Source organism: Ambystoma mexicanum, chromosome 9, assembly GCF_040938575.1.
Source record: "Ambystoma mexicanum isolate Mex_15411 chromosome 9, UKY_AmexF1_1, whole genome shotgun sequence".
In the NCBI taxonomy this organism is placed as follows: Eukaryota; Metazoa; Chordata; class Amphibia; order Caudata; family Ambystomatidae; genus Ambystoma; species Ambystoma mexicanum.
Window position 1 is genome coordinate 1,214,189,248 of NC_090931.1, and position 15,239 is coordinate 1,214,204,486.

The 15,239-nt window shown below is 45.9% G+C and overlaps 1 protein-coding gene across 2 annotated transcripts in view; it reads right to left on the reverse strand.

Moving 5' to 3' along the window:
• Positions 1 to 12,673, reverse strand: part of UBXN4 (UBX domain protein 4) — a 1,027,720-nt gene extending 1,015,047 nt beyond the window's left edge. Inside the window, exons 1-2 of one of the 2 annotated variants that reach the window (XM_069616541.1) lie at positions 12,630 to 12,673; positions 11,955 to 12,211 (exon numbers count right to left, since the gene is read on the reverse strand). In XM_069616541.1, the coding sequence (XP_069472642.1) occupies positions 11,955 to 12,036 (82 nt within the window). In that variant the 5' untranslated portion in view covers positions 12,037 to 12,211; positions 12,630 to 12,673. Of the gene's footprint in view, positions 1 to 11,954; positions 12,212 to 12,629 lie in introns of those variants that run through there. The other variant, XM_069616540.1, reaches the window with a different exon arrangement.
• Positions 12,674 to 15,239: the final 2,566 nt, after the last annotated feature.

The following is a 15,239-nucleotide window of genomic DNA, read 5'->3' on the forward strand; positions in this document are numbered from 1 at the left end:
TACTACTCCTCCATGTGGGACTCGCCATTATATCTCCTTGGATATTCCATTTGCCAATGCCAAGTCCCATTCATGGAAGAGTTTGCTCCACCTTAGACCGTTTCGACAAAGTATATTGTGATTTCCAAAAGTTTGAGTTCTACCATCATCATTCGTAAAACTATGGAAACCCTGTGTATTCCACACCAACAGGGATAATCTATCCGATGTTTAAGCTCCATTTCCACTTACCCCTTCTTCCTACATTGCTGGTAAAGAATTCCCAGGAGCCATAACCAGCCTTAATGACCACTATCGGTTTCAATTTTGCTGACCCAGTCTTCAAAACTTTTCTCCCCACTCTTATTCTCTGTTCCCTTCCAGGGCAACATGGACGTTTCTTCAACAGCACCAGAAACATGGAGCTCCAACTGAGGCTTCTCCACAACATCCAGTGATTTTGCATCCTTTCTTTCACGATAAATTGCACAGCCCAACTGTAGGATTGCCTCTGTCTCCTCCAATATAGATTTTATGAAAAAAGGGTCGAGGGGGGTTTAAAAATACTTCAACCAGGTCAGTATGAGAATCGTCAGGGAAACTAATGTACTCTATATCATGAGAAGACAGGGGCAAAGTGTTGGCACTTTGTGAAAAAGTTTGAAGATATTAGTACTATTCAGAACAACATTTACATTTGTTCTTAGTCTGAATTCAACATATACCCTCTTTACCTGTTGTTCCTCACTTGGACTCTTAATAACTCACATAGCTACCTTATTAGGCATAATAGGAGTTATAGCAGGTTTCTTAGATGAAACATTCATCCAATCACTGGGACCTTTTAAAAAAAAGGTAATTGGCTCACACTTATCAGCAACACAGTCACCCCTCTATACACTTGCCTTCCCTGCCAAAGATGCTTAACATGCCATCCCTGTCAAACGGAGGATGTATTGCAAACTCTTCCCCTTGTTGACTACCCTCAAAACTCCCTGTCCGAGTACACCTCTCTTCACTTATTACCAAGGGAACATGTGTTTTCCCCATGTAAAAAATGGGTTCCAGATGGAGCTCCTATGCAGAGACTACACCAACGGCGGGTACGCCTCCCGCACTTTGAAGTTTATTATTTAGCTGAGCAGCTCCACCATTTGGCTGGATGGCTAGCAGACATGGAAACAATAAATCACGGCCTGAAGAGCTCCATCATAGCCCCCTACCTCCCAAAAGAAGTGTTATGGCTGAGAGAATCCAAAATAGCGGACCCACCTCCACTCCTACATCTAGGCAGACAGATATGGTCCAGGACCAAAGTGATACTGAACGTCAAAGAGCCCTACTCCCCTCAGATTCCACTAGCAGCCCTACATGGAGACAGCGGAGAACATGTTACACATAGTAGGAGATTTTGGGAAGAAAAAGGAGTAATAAATGTGAGCGACCTCTGCCCCACAGGAAAACCCCAGGAGTTTCAGGAACTGGTAAGAACACATGAGATTAATAAAGGCCAATTCATAACTTACAACAGACGACACCTGAAAAACATATGGCCAAACTCCCCGGACAACGAAAACCCGATATTGGGAATGCTATACGATGTATCTGAGGGAGGACATATGGTCTCCAGAATATTTATTTATTCATATTTTTAAAGCACAACAGCCCGTGGGCATCGTGTTGCTGTTACATATAAAACATTGGCTGGTTACAAAAGGAGGGTTGATAATGATTACAAGGCATTTTGCTTTACAGTAGCATTTTTTGTTACATAAGCTGGCAGTACAGACATCAAAACGTTAAGATACAGTTCATGTCAGCGGGGGGAGGGTGGAAAGATTATGTAAAAAGAGTGGTTTTGAGAGATTTGCAAAAGGAGTACAGAGAGGGTTCAGCTCAGAGAGTTGGGGAGGTCGTTCAAGAGCTTGGGTGCTATGTGTGGGAAGCCAATGCATCCAGCTTTGGCTCTTCTTATGGTAGGAACTTGGAGTAGGTTGGCATGGTGGCTTCTTGTAAGATGGAGGGAATATTTCCTGGTTATGGTTTCTGTTAGATAGGAAGGTGCAGTGTGATTGATGCATTGGTGTGTGAGGGTGAGTATTTTGAAATTGATTCTTTCCTTGACTGGGAGCCAGTGAGCATTTCTTCGGGCCTGCGATACATGGTCAAATTTGGGGATGTGTAGCGCAGCACGTAGCGGATTGTTTTGCACTATTTGGAGCTTGTTTAGATTTTTGGATGATGTGCCAGCTAAAAGGGCCTTGCAATAATCTAATCTGGCTCCTATGGTGGCTCTAGCAATGGAGAGGCAGTTAGGAGTGGTAAGGTAGGGTTTTATGGCATAGATGAGTTTGGTGGTCAGTGCGGATGAAGAGGAGATGGTGCTGACTTGTCTTGTCATGGAGAGTGTAGCGTCTAGGTAGACTCCTAGGGTCTTCACGGCAGAGGAGACAGGTATGTTAATGTTGTCAATGGTCATGCGTGAGTATTCTTGGCTGAGCTTGGATAGTTTCGCTGGGGGCCAGGATGATGATCTCCGTTTTGTCGCCGTTAAGGCAAAGACCATTAATAGCCATCCAGGTTTAGATCGTGGTGTAGATGTTGAGGAGAGCTTCTGTGTCTTGGACAGTGTTCCCTCTAAACTGTGCGCATGTGCGCTTGCCCAGCTTCCTTCTGGGTGCCGCTCAGAAGATTTTTAGCAGCGCACACAGGCAATTCTCACCTATTCAAAAATAGTTAATAATGCAGAAGCCATGGCAATTAATTGAAATTTGCTTTTTCTTAAAATAAGCAACTAGTCTTGATATTCTGATAATTTGCATTATATACTATGCAAGTGTGACCGTAAATGCCTAAAATCCCTAAAAGCAAAATACACCAATAAAAGGTTAAACACCAATATGAAAACTGGCTCCATGAACAGAAGAATCTAACCAGGATATGCCTGCACACATTAACCAAATAATGTTCCCTCCCCACCCAGGACTCCTAAGCTTGATTCTACCACACTTTTACCTTATGACTAACTTCTGTCCCACAACACATTAAGATAGTACCAGACAACCTTGACTCTTCCTCTTGGCTCTGTGAAAGGTTAGCAGACGTGTACCTATATCCACTTGTTTTATGTTTGTTGTAATATGAATAACGTTCACGTGCCAGAATTTCTGTTACTCATTGTGACTTACAAAAAGCATCACCCACATGATACAATCGAACTACCAGCTAAAATATCGGATACTGACTGTGAGTAAGCAGGCTATCTGGATGTGTAACCTTATCCCATACCTCTTCTTAATACGTACGTCACACAAGTGCTTTGAAGCGGCCCCCTTGCAAGTTAATACATTATAAAACTCAAATATTTATTTGCCCTGTAAAAATTTTGAGAAGACAAATGTGATGCTCAGTATCTCCTACTTTAGCATTACTAACATTGCCCTATAAGTGGAGAACAACATTACATTTACTTTGCCTACAAGGGATAATGGGTATGGACTATGCCTGTGATTACTTGTCCATAGTATCAGGGCACTGGATATTCAGACAGGAGAATGCTTTTCACACAATCTGCCTTGTTTCCAAGTGTTCAGAGTTCCTTTGGGCATAGACTTTCACACATTATATGGTAGCTCGCTGTTATGCAAAAATTGTTCACTGAGCACTGTGTAATCCTACACAATGATATAAGGGTGGGGTATGTTGTAAACAATCTTGGATGCACTGCAAAAGAATTGCGTACATGCAGTCATGACATTCTTAAAATGCATGTAATATGCTGACGCATTAAATATGCCTTGCTTGCAAAGTATTGTGGGTCTGAAAATATCCCAGTGAGTGTTTACTGCTACAATACCTCACTATTTACATTGCTCTATCAACTAGTATTGGAGGCTAGCAGAGGGGCTGGGGAAGATTATAGGTGTAAGAGCTCAGGTCATCACTCCTTCTAGGTGATGAACAACGCAGCAAATTTCAAAAACCAAGTCAGACGTTTCGGCAGTACACTGAAGGAAATGTGTTGCTTGTTTGCTAACGGATAGGAAATTCTAGTACCCGTCTAGACAAAAGCACCTTCTTTTTCTTTCTATGCTCAGTTGCTGAGGGCTTTTCAATATAACCATTTGTTCTGTGTGTATCGTCTCTAGCATCCCCCTGCATCATATTTAACTGATAAAGAATTACAGAAGAGGGATTCATAGTTGCAGAAGAAGACACTCAATCAGTTGTATCTCTGATGAATTGATGCTATTAACTTAAAAGGAACAGAATATATATATATATGTGATCTTCTTCAGCAGGGCTCCATAATAAACCTCAGTAAGGCTCTAGGGTGGGCAAAACTATAGACTTTATTATATGCCCTGTCATTTAACTTCCTATGTCAGCGGTATAAGTAGGGCTCTAATCAGATTTATCTCCCTACTTGGAGTCAAATGATTTTTCAGGGAGTAAAAACTAGCTTTGCCAACAGGGATAGTTTCTGCTTATTAAAAGATGTTCTTCCCCTTACAATTCCTGTTGAGATCAGGCATTAATATTTAAGAGTTCCTGCCTAAGCCACTGCTCTACTGGTCACTAATTCGGAAAAATATCAGTGGAGCTTTGTGGGTTGAAGCGACAAAATGTTCTTGCTTTCTCGTTTTTGTTGGGCACATTTTCGTTTTTTAGGGAGTACAAATGGATGGTGTATATGTCTCTTAGCTGTAAGGCTGGTGTTATCACTACCCAAATAACGTAATGTGGACAGTAAGCATAGGCACAGGAATATTTGATCATCAGTTATTCTGATGCAATTATTATCCTTAGACAAATTATTAGAAGCATGTTTTCCTGGCCCTTGAATTACTTCATTAAAGTGGCACTTGAACTCCTATTAGCATGCTCCACACATTGCTTTTAATTGCCATTAATCCATCGGCAAATGTGTATTCTGTCTGAATTTCTTGACAGCCACATCAGTTCATGACAAGAAATATTTGTTTTTTGTAGTACACAAGTGATTTTCCGGTGGCATAAAATGTTTGCAAGGTATTGTGCCAGATGTTGAAGTCTTGGACTGGTTGATGAGTTTTCCGTTTAATCACACATCACATATTCTATTTTAGCCTATGTGCCTCATTACGAGTCCAGTGGTAACGGAGCTGGAAAAACCAGCAGGTTACCGCCGGACCCGTATTACCATTCCCCCTCCGTGATTCCCAGAATAACGGGGGCATTACGACCCCGGTGACCTGGGAATTCCGGAGGCGCAATTCTGTAAGTCCCCATTCCCATGGAGTCCCGTAGGACTCCATGGGGATGGGGACCATGGAAACACTGGTTCTGTCTATGACAGAGCCAGTGTTTCCATATCCACCTGCAGGCGGGTGGTGTTAAACCCGCCAGGTCAGACCAGGCGGGAGCGACACCTCCCGCCTGCAGGACTCATGAGCTGGTCCAGAAAGAACGGTGGAAGAGGAAATTCCTTTCCAAACTCTCTTCTGCAACGGGAGGTCACAAAATACGCATGCTCACAAAGTGGCTTACCTCATTAGTCAGTTGCACACATAGAAAATAATGTGCGCACAACAGCAAGCCAGTTCCACACATAGAGAAAAATAATTAGAGGGAACATTGGTCTTGGGCAGTCTCCAGTGAGGGGGGGGGAGGAGAACTTGTCCATATGTACCATATATAAATTATACCAGTCTAACTATATGGTATAATATATACCATAAAATATACCAGTCACTCCTGCAGGCAACACCCAAAGACTCGAATAGGGGGAAACACCCACGGGAGGTAGAGATGGGAAGGGAAATCACACAGGAGTAATGGTCCAAGACAATGTCATATCCTAAGAAAGTCTCAAGGAACGCCGGGCTGAAATTGATCCAATTCTACACACTTCAAAGGGCGTATCTGACACCCCAGACAATATCCCTATTCCCCAGGGCTGGAACAAAGAGCTGCACGAGATGTGGGGAAGTGGAAGCAGATATGGGACACAAGTTTTGGTCCTGTCCAAAAATCCAGGAATACTGGCAGAAAATTGAACAGCGACTACGGAAACAAGGGATAAAGGGACAGGAATGGACAGCAGATGCATGCCTCCTAGGGATATACAAATACCCAGGACGAGATAGAGCAATGAGGAGAATGGTAGACCTGGCATGGATATTGACCAAAAGGAGAATAGCTATGACATGGAAGACCATAAACGGACCGAATATAGAAGCATGGTGGAATGACCTGAAAAGATGGTCCATGGCAGAGTCAGCAGTATAGCATGAAGCACTGAATATAGGTAGAAGAGAAAACTCTGAATAGATCACAGCATGGAACACACTTGTACAAGTCTTGTTCACTTTGCCAGATGAAAAACCCCCTAAAATCAGCATCTTCTGACTGGACAATCACGTTAGATCAAGGAAGATTTCACAGGAATAGAGTGTTGGACTTCTCACCCCATCACGACACAAGAGGTTCATGCTAGGACAAGATATGTACCATGTTTACTGTTACTGTTAGTATTGGGGTAAGGGAGGGAGTAGGGGGCATGGAGGGGAGGAGGTATGCAATGTTTGTATACGAGACAATGAAGATGGTTGATCCTATTATCTTGTTATACTATGCGAAATACCTAACAGAAATATATTTTTTTAAATAATAATGGGTTCCAGGCATTGCACATTGGCAGAGATGGGAATTTTTGCAGTATCTTCCAAGGTAGGAATTTGAAAAGTGGCCCCAGAACTAGACTATGAGTAACAAGGTGCAGAGAAATAATGATTACAAAAATATTACCTTTTTCCAGTTAAAGCATAGTTTTACTCACTTACAAAATGCTTCCTTTGGGAATTGGACTTCCTTTCTTACTCACTGAAAAATCATGTTGCTCCCAACTTTAAAAAATAGGGAGTAAAATACTCCTACATCAAAATCTTGTCTGGAGCACTGGGTATAAGAAGGGTATTTTTTTGGTCTGCTGCCACTATGGAAATGACGCCGTTTATAGTGCCTTCTAAAATATAATATCCCAACAAAAACAGGATTAGACACTGGCTTATACAGAGTTTAAGGGAAATGTTACTGCCCATGACTGATTTGTCTTTTTACCAATTCATAAAATGTTCATCAAACCAGAGGAACGTTTCTCCAGATTCTCACATCGCACCCACAGTTTCATAAAAAGCTGATAAACAACCTTTGGGAAACTGAACCTAAATGTTTATTTACCTGATGAAACGCTTGAGCGCTAAAGTGAAGATACCTCTTTTGTGAAGGATCTACTTCCGTTAGTGACGTTATGTATACACAAGAACCTTGAACTGCTTCCAAATAAATTATTGCGCATTGAAAGGTCTCTCAGATATCCACAATATTCTTTCGACCAGGCGCTCCTTTGTAAGACACAAGAAAACTGCAAATACATTAAGTACTAGGAAACAGCAACTTGTTTAACTGCAAAATGTGAGTAACAGCAGCTGGACATTTGATAACCTTAACGAAGAATGTGCCCTTCTTTTAGACACAAGCATTAAGCAATGTGAACTACGCTGCTCGAGTCTCACTTGATTGCTTGTCATGGTGCCATATTGGTACTCTATACATTTCCCAACCGATACTGACCGGATCTCTGACGTAGCAAAGTCGGGCAGGTGTGGACTGGGGAAGTTTGCGTGAAGGAACTCAAGCATCCTGACTGCCAAACACGTGATGGTGTCACCATGGACACAGCTCATCATCTAAGGTTATTACGAGCAGGCTATGCATTGCCTAAGAGCATGCACCAAAAACCAACTTCCAACTGTCCAGTTAACATTCCAACATGTAGGGTGGTCTTTATACACAATTCAAGATACAAACTCGAGTATAAAGAAGCATTGACAAGCCCACAGTTGGGGCATTTGCAAGGCATTGATACAATGACACTACCTGGCCATAAGATTACAACAGCTGGAAAATAAAGTGACTAACCTGGGCATTTCATGACAGTTCCTATAAAATGGCTAATACCTCAAGCCAAAACAGTTTGCTTTGTCTGTGCTTGTTTTTAACAGGGCTTCAGCACAAGGAAGAGGTATAAACCAAGTAGCCGAAGGCTCACTGGGTCAAGACATTTTTAAAACACCAGCAGCCATTTACTGATGAAATTAAGCCAATAACTCTCAGTAGATGGCTTAGAAATAAAGCTTCATGTTAGTGCTTGATGAAGAAAGCTCAAAGAGATCACAAGAGGGTGTGCGGGTAGGGTGGAGTGGGCAATGGTGGGACTGTCTATAGGGATTAAGATGGTCATGGGCAGTAAATGGGTGGGTCAATAACCAAACACCCACAAGCTGTGTGTCCCTCCTCACATGTCATCTCCCTCCTACCGGTACTCTAATGCAATAGTTTTGATGTATATGTGGAACTTAGCCCAAACTAAAAAGGATGGGAGTGGCGTGGGCTCCAGCTGTCTAATGGATGAAGGTACGGAAGGCTGCTACATCCTGTCTAGTGCCAATGAAAAGGAGAATCCAGAAAAACGAAACGTAAGAGAATCAAATAAATATGCATCAACAAATTGGAGGGGTGATTAAGGGATTTTAGGAGGTAGGAATGGAGGCCCCAACAGACGTAAAAGGGAATAACATCATACTATCAGATGGGGTTGAAATTAAGAGATTGTGTGAGGTCTATGAGGCTGCTGCAGGCTATCAGATGGGGACATTGACATGGGACTTCAGAAGACCACACAATAGGGAGTGGACAGCAGTATGCTTGGGATGAGGGAAGTTCAGCACAAAGCTTTGCGTTTTCGTCCAATAAACATAAATAAACGTAGGTTGTATAATGGTTGAGCTAATAGGGCGGGTCACTAATTTCGTCTCCACGTTTATTGAATAATTTCTGATTACGTACGCAGCACCTGCAACTTATATAGCGTTACTTGATTATGTCACATATAGATTATTGTTCTCAGGGAGTGCCAGTACAGACCCTTTTTAAGGGAGCAGGGAAACGTTTCAAGGAGACCGATAGTGTGATGAGGAGGTGGCACCAGAAGACTGACATCTGGGCTGCAGATGCAGAACTCCAGCAAACGTAATAATGACAAGCGGATGGATCAGTGAGTTCTGGCAGACAGGTGGGATTGTGAGCCGACAGGTGTGCTGGAGAACAGTGAAACTCCAGCGCTGCTGACAAGCGGATGAAGCTCAAGTATACAGACAGGTGTCAGGAAAGACTGCACAATATTGAGTATTAGGGGGGAGTTCCCGAATATTGACACATTGGGGAATAGGTATACTTATAGGCAAGTGAAAATTAAGCCACAAAGAGCAGTTTCCCGAAATCAAGACGTATGGGAGGGGGCCCCAGGATCAAAAGGAAGCGAATTCCAAAGCTTGGGAGCTAAGATGGATAAAAAGGCAGAACCAATGTTCCTTTTCCGGTGTAAATGGGGGTTCGGGTTTGAGCAAAGTGACAGGTAAGTTATGATATGTTTATCGGGGGTGGTCTCATTAGAAGGTGTTTGTAGTTTCCAGTGGAATGTTGGGCGAAAGAGTGAGGTTGTCAGCCAGGTGAGGTAGGGTAACTTACCCATTACTCTGGCCTACTGTATATGTTGGAGCTGGCTGTAGCACACGAAAGGGTGTTTACAGATAGGGTTGGGAGTGTGTACAGAGCTCTCAAGTTTCCAGTAGTCATGCCCGAGAAGTTCATCCAGTCCTGTGTTTGCTTGGAATTCTAGGACTTGTAGTTTTCCTAAATTTGAAATGGGAATGAAAAAAAAGTCCCAGAATCCAAAAGGGGAAAACAGGACTTGATGACCTCCTCGTGCATTGCGACGGGAAACTTGAGAGCTCTTTGTGTGTATGGAGTTTTCTTCAGCAGACTGGTGAGCGATGAGGCGGCTGATAGACACACAGGTGTGAAAATGGGTGGGGGTAAGCAGGGCTTTAAGTGGGCGGGGGCAAAAAGGGACAGAGACCCTGCAATCTTCACAAACGGTCCCGCAGCCAGGGCACCCCCGCCACCGGAGCGTGTTCGCATGCTACAGCCCCGGCCCCCTCCTAGTAAGCACTCGCCACTTGAGTGTGTTGATGGGTGACAGCGCCCTGCAAGGAAGCACCCGCAAGGGTGACTCTAGTTAGGGACGGATGGCGAATAGGTTGTGAAAGAAAAAGATGCAGGGAAACCAGATCTTGCCTCCCCAAATCTACACATTCCCAAATGGTTATATCCGACTCCTGGTTTACAATCATTTCACTATTAAGATGGTATTACAAAGAAATAAGCAAGAAGACCAGTGCGCATTATGAGCTAAGAAAGGGGTTGCAGGTTTGAATCACTGTCATGGAATGTCATATTTAAAATTGTGTGTTTGTTCTGGTGTTCTCAAAATGCCCGTTGATTGTATGCAAAGCAGTCAGGTGCTTTCTCGTTTTTGACTTCAGAATCAGTAGACGATGTATGTGGGGCTCGTGGTGCCCAATTTTACCACGCTCAATTTCCAGAGGGACCCCCACCCCCGGACTTTGTATACCACTTAATGCACTGGAGGCAACGAGACAGGAATGCACGGAGTCAAATTCCGAATACTGATAGACGTGATGACTCCAATATCAGAGCAGGCAACTGAATCGCGGGTTTCACCCTAAAAACAAAAAAAATTAAAAAAAATCCTCGAGGACGCAGTGTCAGGACCCGCAAGCAGAGTAGACTGAGAAAAAAAGGTCAACATTAATTGCTTCAGTGAGTTTTGACATCCTGTGGCCTCCTAATCTTTGCATGTTTCGTGGCCCATAAAGTGATTTGGGGACAGAAACACAAGTTATTTGGTGGGGCTGGGTTCAATAAAACGCTAATTTATGAAAATAAACCATGCACCGATATTCAAGTGTGATATTCAAGTGTTAACAATTGGGTTAACTGCAAGGCCAGGCAATTGTGTTTGCCCCATCACTACATACATTGTTTACTGATGTGTCAATGTATCAAGAAAGTCACTGCTAGTTAACACACATTCCCACAAGAGTTTTGCCAATGATCACAAGGCAGTCCAGTGCAATCTCATCGCTTCTGAATACTGATCAAAGGGTAACTAAAAGTACAATACAGAGTGATATAAATAAAATTAAGTGCTCGTCTGTCAAACTAAACACAAATCATAATCCAGGAACTGTCATCTCTACTTGGCAAATACACTTATCTACGCGATTAAACACTATCAGAAACGAGTAAATAGGAACTCTGCTGGTTTCCAGTCGCAATACAATTGTCCTCAATGTGACACTTTCACAGCGCGTTTTGTTCTTTTTAGTGAAATGTGAGAAGCTATGCAAATTATACACATTTATGGAGTGTGCACAACACATAAGTGATCCTAGAGCCCAGTGTGAAAAAATAGCATCTATGCAATATATGCACACGTGCACGTGTGGTGGGACAATCTACAGGCAGGCGTCAATACATTTTGTCACTGGGGCTCTAGCAGAAGAAAATCTGTATATGGGACTTCAGCTGGCTGACAGGAATGTCTGGGTATGAGGGTGGTCACAATCACAGGTGTATGATGAGATAGGCAATGAAGTGTCAGGTGGAAGGGTTACTCGGGCCGACAAGCAAGTGTGGCGAGAAGCTCCCCTAGAAGTATACTGTCAAGGACGTCGATGTTCGCTCAAACAGGTGTTTTTAAAGTTACCACACTGACAGGTGTGCTGGATCGCTTTAGTTGACTGGTCAGAGATCGCCAGGGGGTACTTAAAGGGAAGTCTGTGGAACTCCAGAAGAATGGCAGGCGGGTATGCAATTGGGGGTGCAGATTTGTAGGATGGGAGCAGCGGGTATGAGCTGAAGGATGTACGATGACAAGTGTGTAGGGGAGAATCTCTTCAGTAGACTTAACAGATGTTTGAGAGTGGTACCAGCAAAGTACTCTCACTGCGGGAGCTGGTGACAGGCCTCGCCTCCAGAGTGCGCAGGAGATTGGTATTCCACCTTACCTGCCACGAACACCACGAAAACGGCTTCACGCTCCTTTGTACGAGCAATTGCCTCCGGAATAGAGCCCTTAAACCACAACATCCTCCCCGCTCCGATTACTGCGGCACGCACCGGTCAGTATGCCTGGCCACTAAACACAGCACAGCACCCGAACTGATGACTAACTGCTCCCGGCGCCTCGATGCGCTTGCGCGCCGCGATGCCATCACTGTGGGAGATGTAGTCCGATGCACTTCCGTGTTTCCTCTGTAACCGCCTAACGAAACAATGGAAACAAAAAACAGATTAACAGGGCGGCTGTTGTTGCTGGTGAACATGAAGGATATGTTTTTTACGGGACTGAGGCAAGTTCACTGGTAAAACAACACACTGAAGCGATAATTATCACGTGACCATAGAGAAGATTAACGAAAAAATCCAATGTTTTATAAGTATTTATAAAGAATACTAACTGGTACGTTTCTATTGGTGTATGTAAAATAAAAATGCGTCGCTATATATCTCATACTTTCCACCTCTACAGATTTATCTTACTACCGCTTTTTAGTTATTGATATTGCCTACAGACAGTATAATTTAACACAAATATGGTAAGTGTTAGATGGTGGGGGCTGCCCATGGCCCCCACCGGCCCCCACCGGCACTCACACACACTCATGCACGCACACACACACCAGGAACCACGCAGGACACGTGTGTTCTGCTCGGTCCCCGGCTCGAACTGCCGGAGGACTATCTTTTTTCAAACTGCGCATGCGCGAGCCTCGGTCCCACTCGCGCATGCGTGTCAACCACGTAGTCACTACGCAAAATCCCTCCTTTTTCCCCAAACAAGAAACCATGACAACTTATGTAATTAACAACAGTAATTCAAACTTTAACTTACGAGGCAGAGTCCATAATAAAGTCTTGGAACCTCAGCAGCGGCTTGCGCCCCACCCGGCTCGGGTACCTGCGTGCCTCAGCTGTTGGCACCTCTGATGTCCCTGGAGTCTCGGGCGGTCCATCGTCCTTCGGTGACGATCCTGCGTGCTGTTCGGGCTCCTGCATGACGCTCTCTTGCGGGTCTAGCGCCGTCTCTATGCGCTTGAAGAACGAAACATTCCTCGTGACAGTTCCCTGTGCATTGGCCGCAGTGATCATAGACCCTTTGACGTTGGTCACCCCCAGCGGTTGCGCCTCATAGGGCAATGACAGTTTTCCTTCCGGCCTCCTGTTTTGCACCAGCACGGTGTCCCCCACTGCAATTGCCTTCTCCGGTAATCTTTGCCGAGCAGTCTCACTCTCGTTCCGGGCAGCCCTTTCTGCTCGCACCCGGTTGTTGTCGATCTCCCCCGGACACCGACCTCCAGTAGATTGATGTGGGGTCGTGCGATACTCACGCAGAAAGTCAAACTGGTTGCGCCGTAGGTCCTCCCCTCCACTCAGCGATATGCAGAAGATTTTGTTAAGCGTCCGCATGAAGCGTTCCACCTCCCCATTGGCCCTGGGCCAGAGTGGGGTGACTTTCCGGTGCTTTATCCCCATTTCCTCACTGTAGCGAGCAAACTGCTGCCCTTGGAACGGCGACCCGTTATCCGAACAGATCTCCAGGGGGAAACCATGGGTGGCAAACATTTTCTCCATGGCCAGGATGGTGTGGTCACTCGCCGTGGACTCAACCAGCTCCACCTCAGGATAGCGGGACCACTGGTCCGTCACCGCCAGAAAGTACATTCCTCGGCCCGTGGACCCGAAGTCTGCATGCACAGTCCCCCCACGGGCGTTCACTCCTCTCCATGGCTTGAATGGGCGGCCCTCTCTCCACCGGACACGCCGCCTGGCATGGAATGCAAGCCTGCACAAATTCGTCCACCCTGCTCTCTAGATCCGGGAACCACACTTTCAAACGGAGACGTGCCTTTGTCTTTGCCGTCCCCTGGTGTTCCTTGTGGGCCAACTGCAGCACTTTGCCCACCAGAGCGCGCGGGATGACTATCTGGTGCCCCCTCAGCAGTAGACCGTCCTCGGCCACCGACAGCTCATGACGGGCCTTCCAGAGTGCCCTCAAGTCATTTTGTGCATCGTCGTCCCTTCTGGCATTGTTCATCAACACTTTGCGCCATTCCCCACTTGACACGGCCTCCTTGATCCTCAAGAACAAATCGTCAGCGTTCGAATCATCTGCAATCTCCTGGCACGCCAGGGCGACGGGCAGCGCCGCCTCCACCACCAGGTGCACCGCCTCAACACAGTCCGCCACCTCCGCCGAGTCCCGGGGCTGCCCAGCGCCCAGGTGTCGGGACAAATAATCTGCTGGATTGTGCGTGCCAGGACGATACATCAGCTTGACCCCATACTCCATCAGCGAGAGCATCCATCTCTCGATGCGCGGTGGTGGTTTGGACGAAGCCCCGGACATGATCGGGATCAGGGGCTGGTGATCCGCCACGACCACTACGGGCTTCCCCAGAATGTAAATACGAAAGTGTTTGCAGCCCCATAGGATAGCCAAGGCTTCACGCTCAATCTGTGAATAGCGCCTCTCGGTCTCGGTGAGAGCCTTGCTGGCATATGCGATGGGCCGCATTGTCCCTTGGGGATCCGCCTGCATAAGAACCGCCCCAGTCCTACCGGGCTGGCGTCCACCACGATCTTCGCCTCCCGGTCCGGATTGAAGTAGGCCATCGTCTCCTGCCCCGACAGGGCATTCTTGATGGCGGCGAACGCCCTCTGTTCCTTCCCGGTCCAGTTCCAGGCCACATCATTTCTGATCAGTGCCCGCAAGGGTTCCGACAGGGAGGCCAAGTCACAAATAAATCGTCCACAGTAATTGACCATCCCCAGGAAACTCCTGACTTCCGCGGGTGACCCGGCGGGGCGGCCTCCTGGATGTCCTTCACCTTCTCCGGATCCGGGGAGATGCCCCCGGCGTGGAACACAAAGCCGAAGAATTCCAGCCGGTCCTTCAAAAACTCACATTTTTGTTTGTGGAGAGTCAGCCCAAGGCCGCGCAGCCTTTCCAGGGTGTTTTCCAGGCACTTCAGGTGTTCCGCCTCCGACCTCGCGAACACCAGGATGTCGTCCGACATGTTGATCACTCCTTTAAGTCCCGACAGGCCCCCCCCTGATGGCATTTTGGAAAACTTCCGCTGCCGACGAGACCCGGAAGCTGAGCCTCTTAAACTGATACAGCCCCTCGTGAGTCGTAAAGGTGGTAATGTATCTTGACTCGGGGTGGAGCTCCAGCTGGTGGTAGCCAGACCTCAAGTCCAGTTTAGAGAACACTCTCGCCCCCTGCAGCT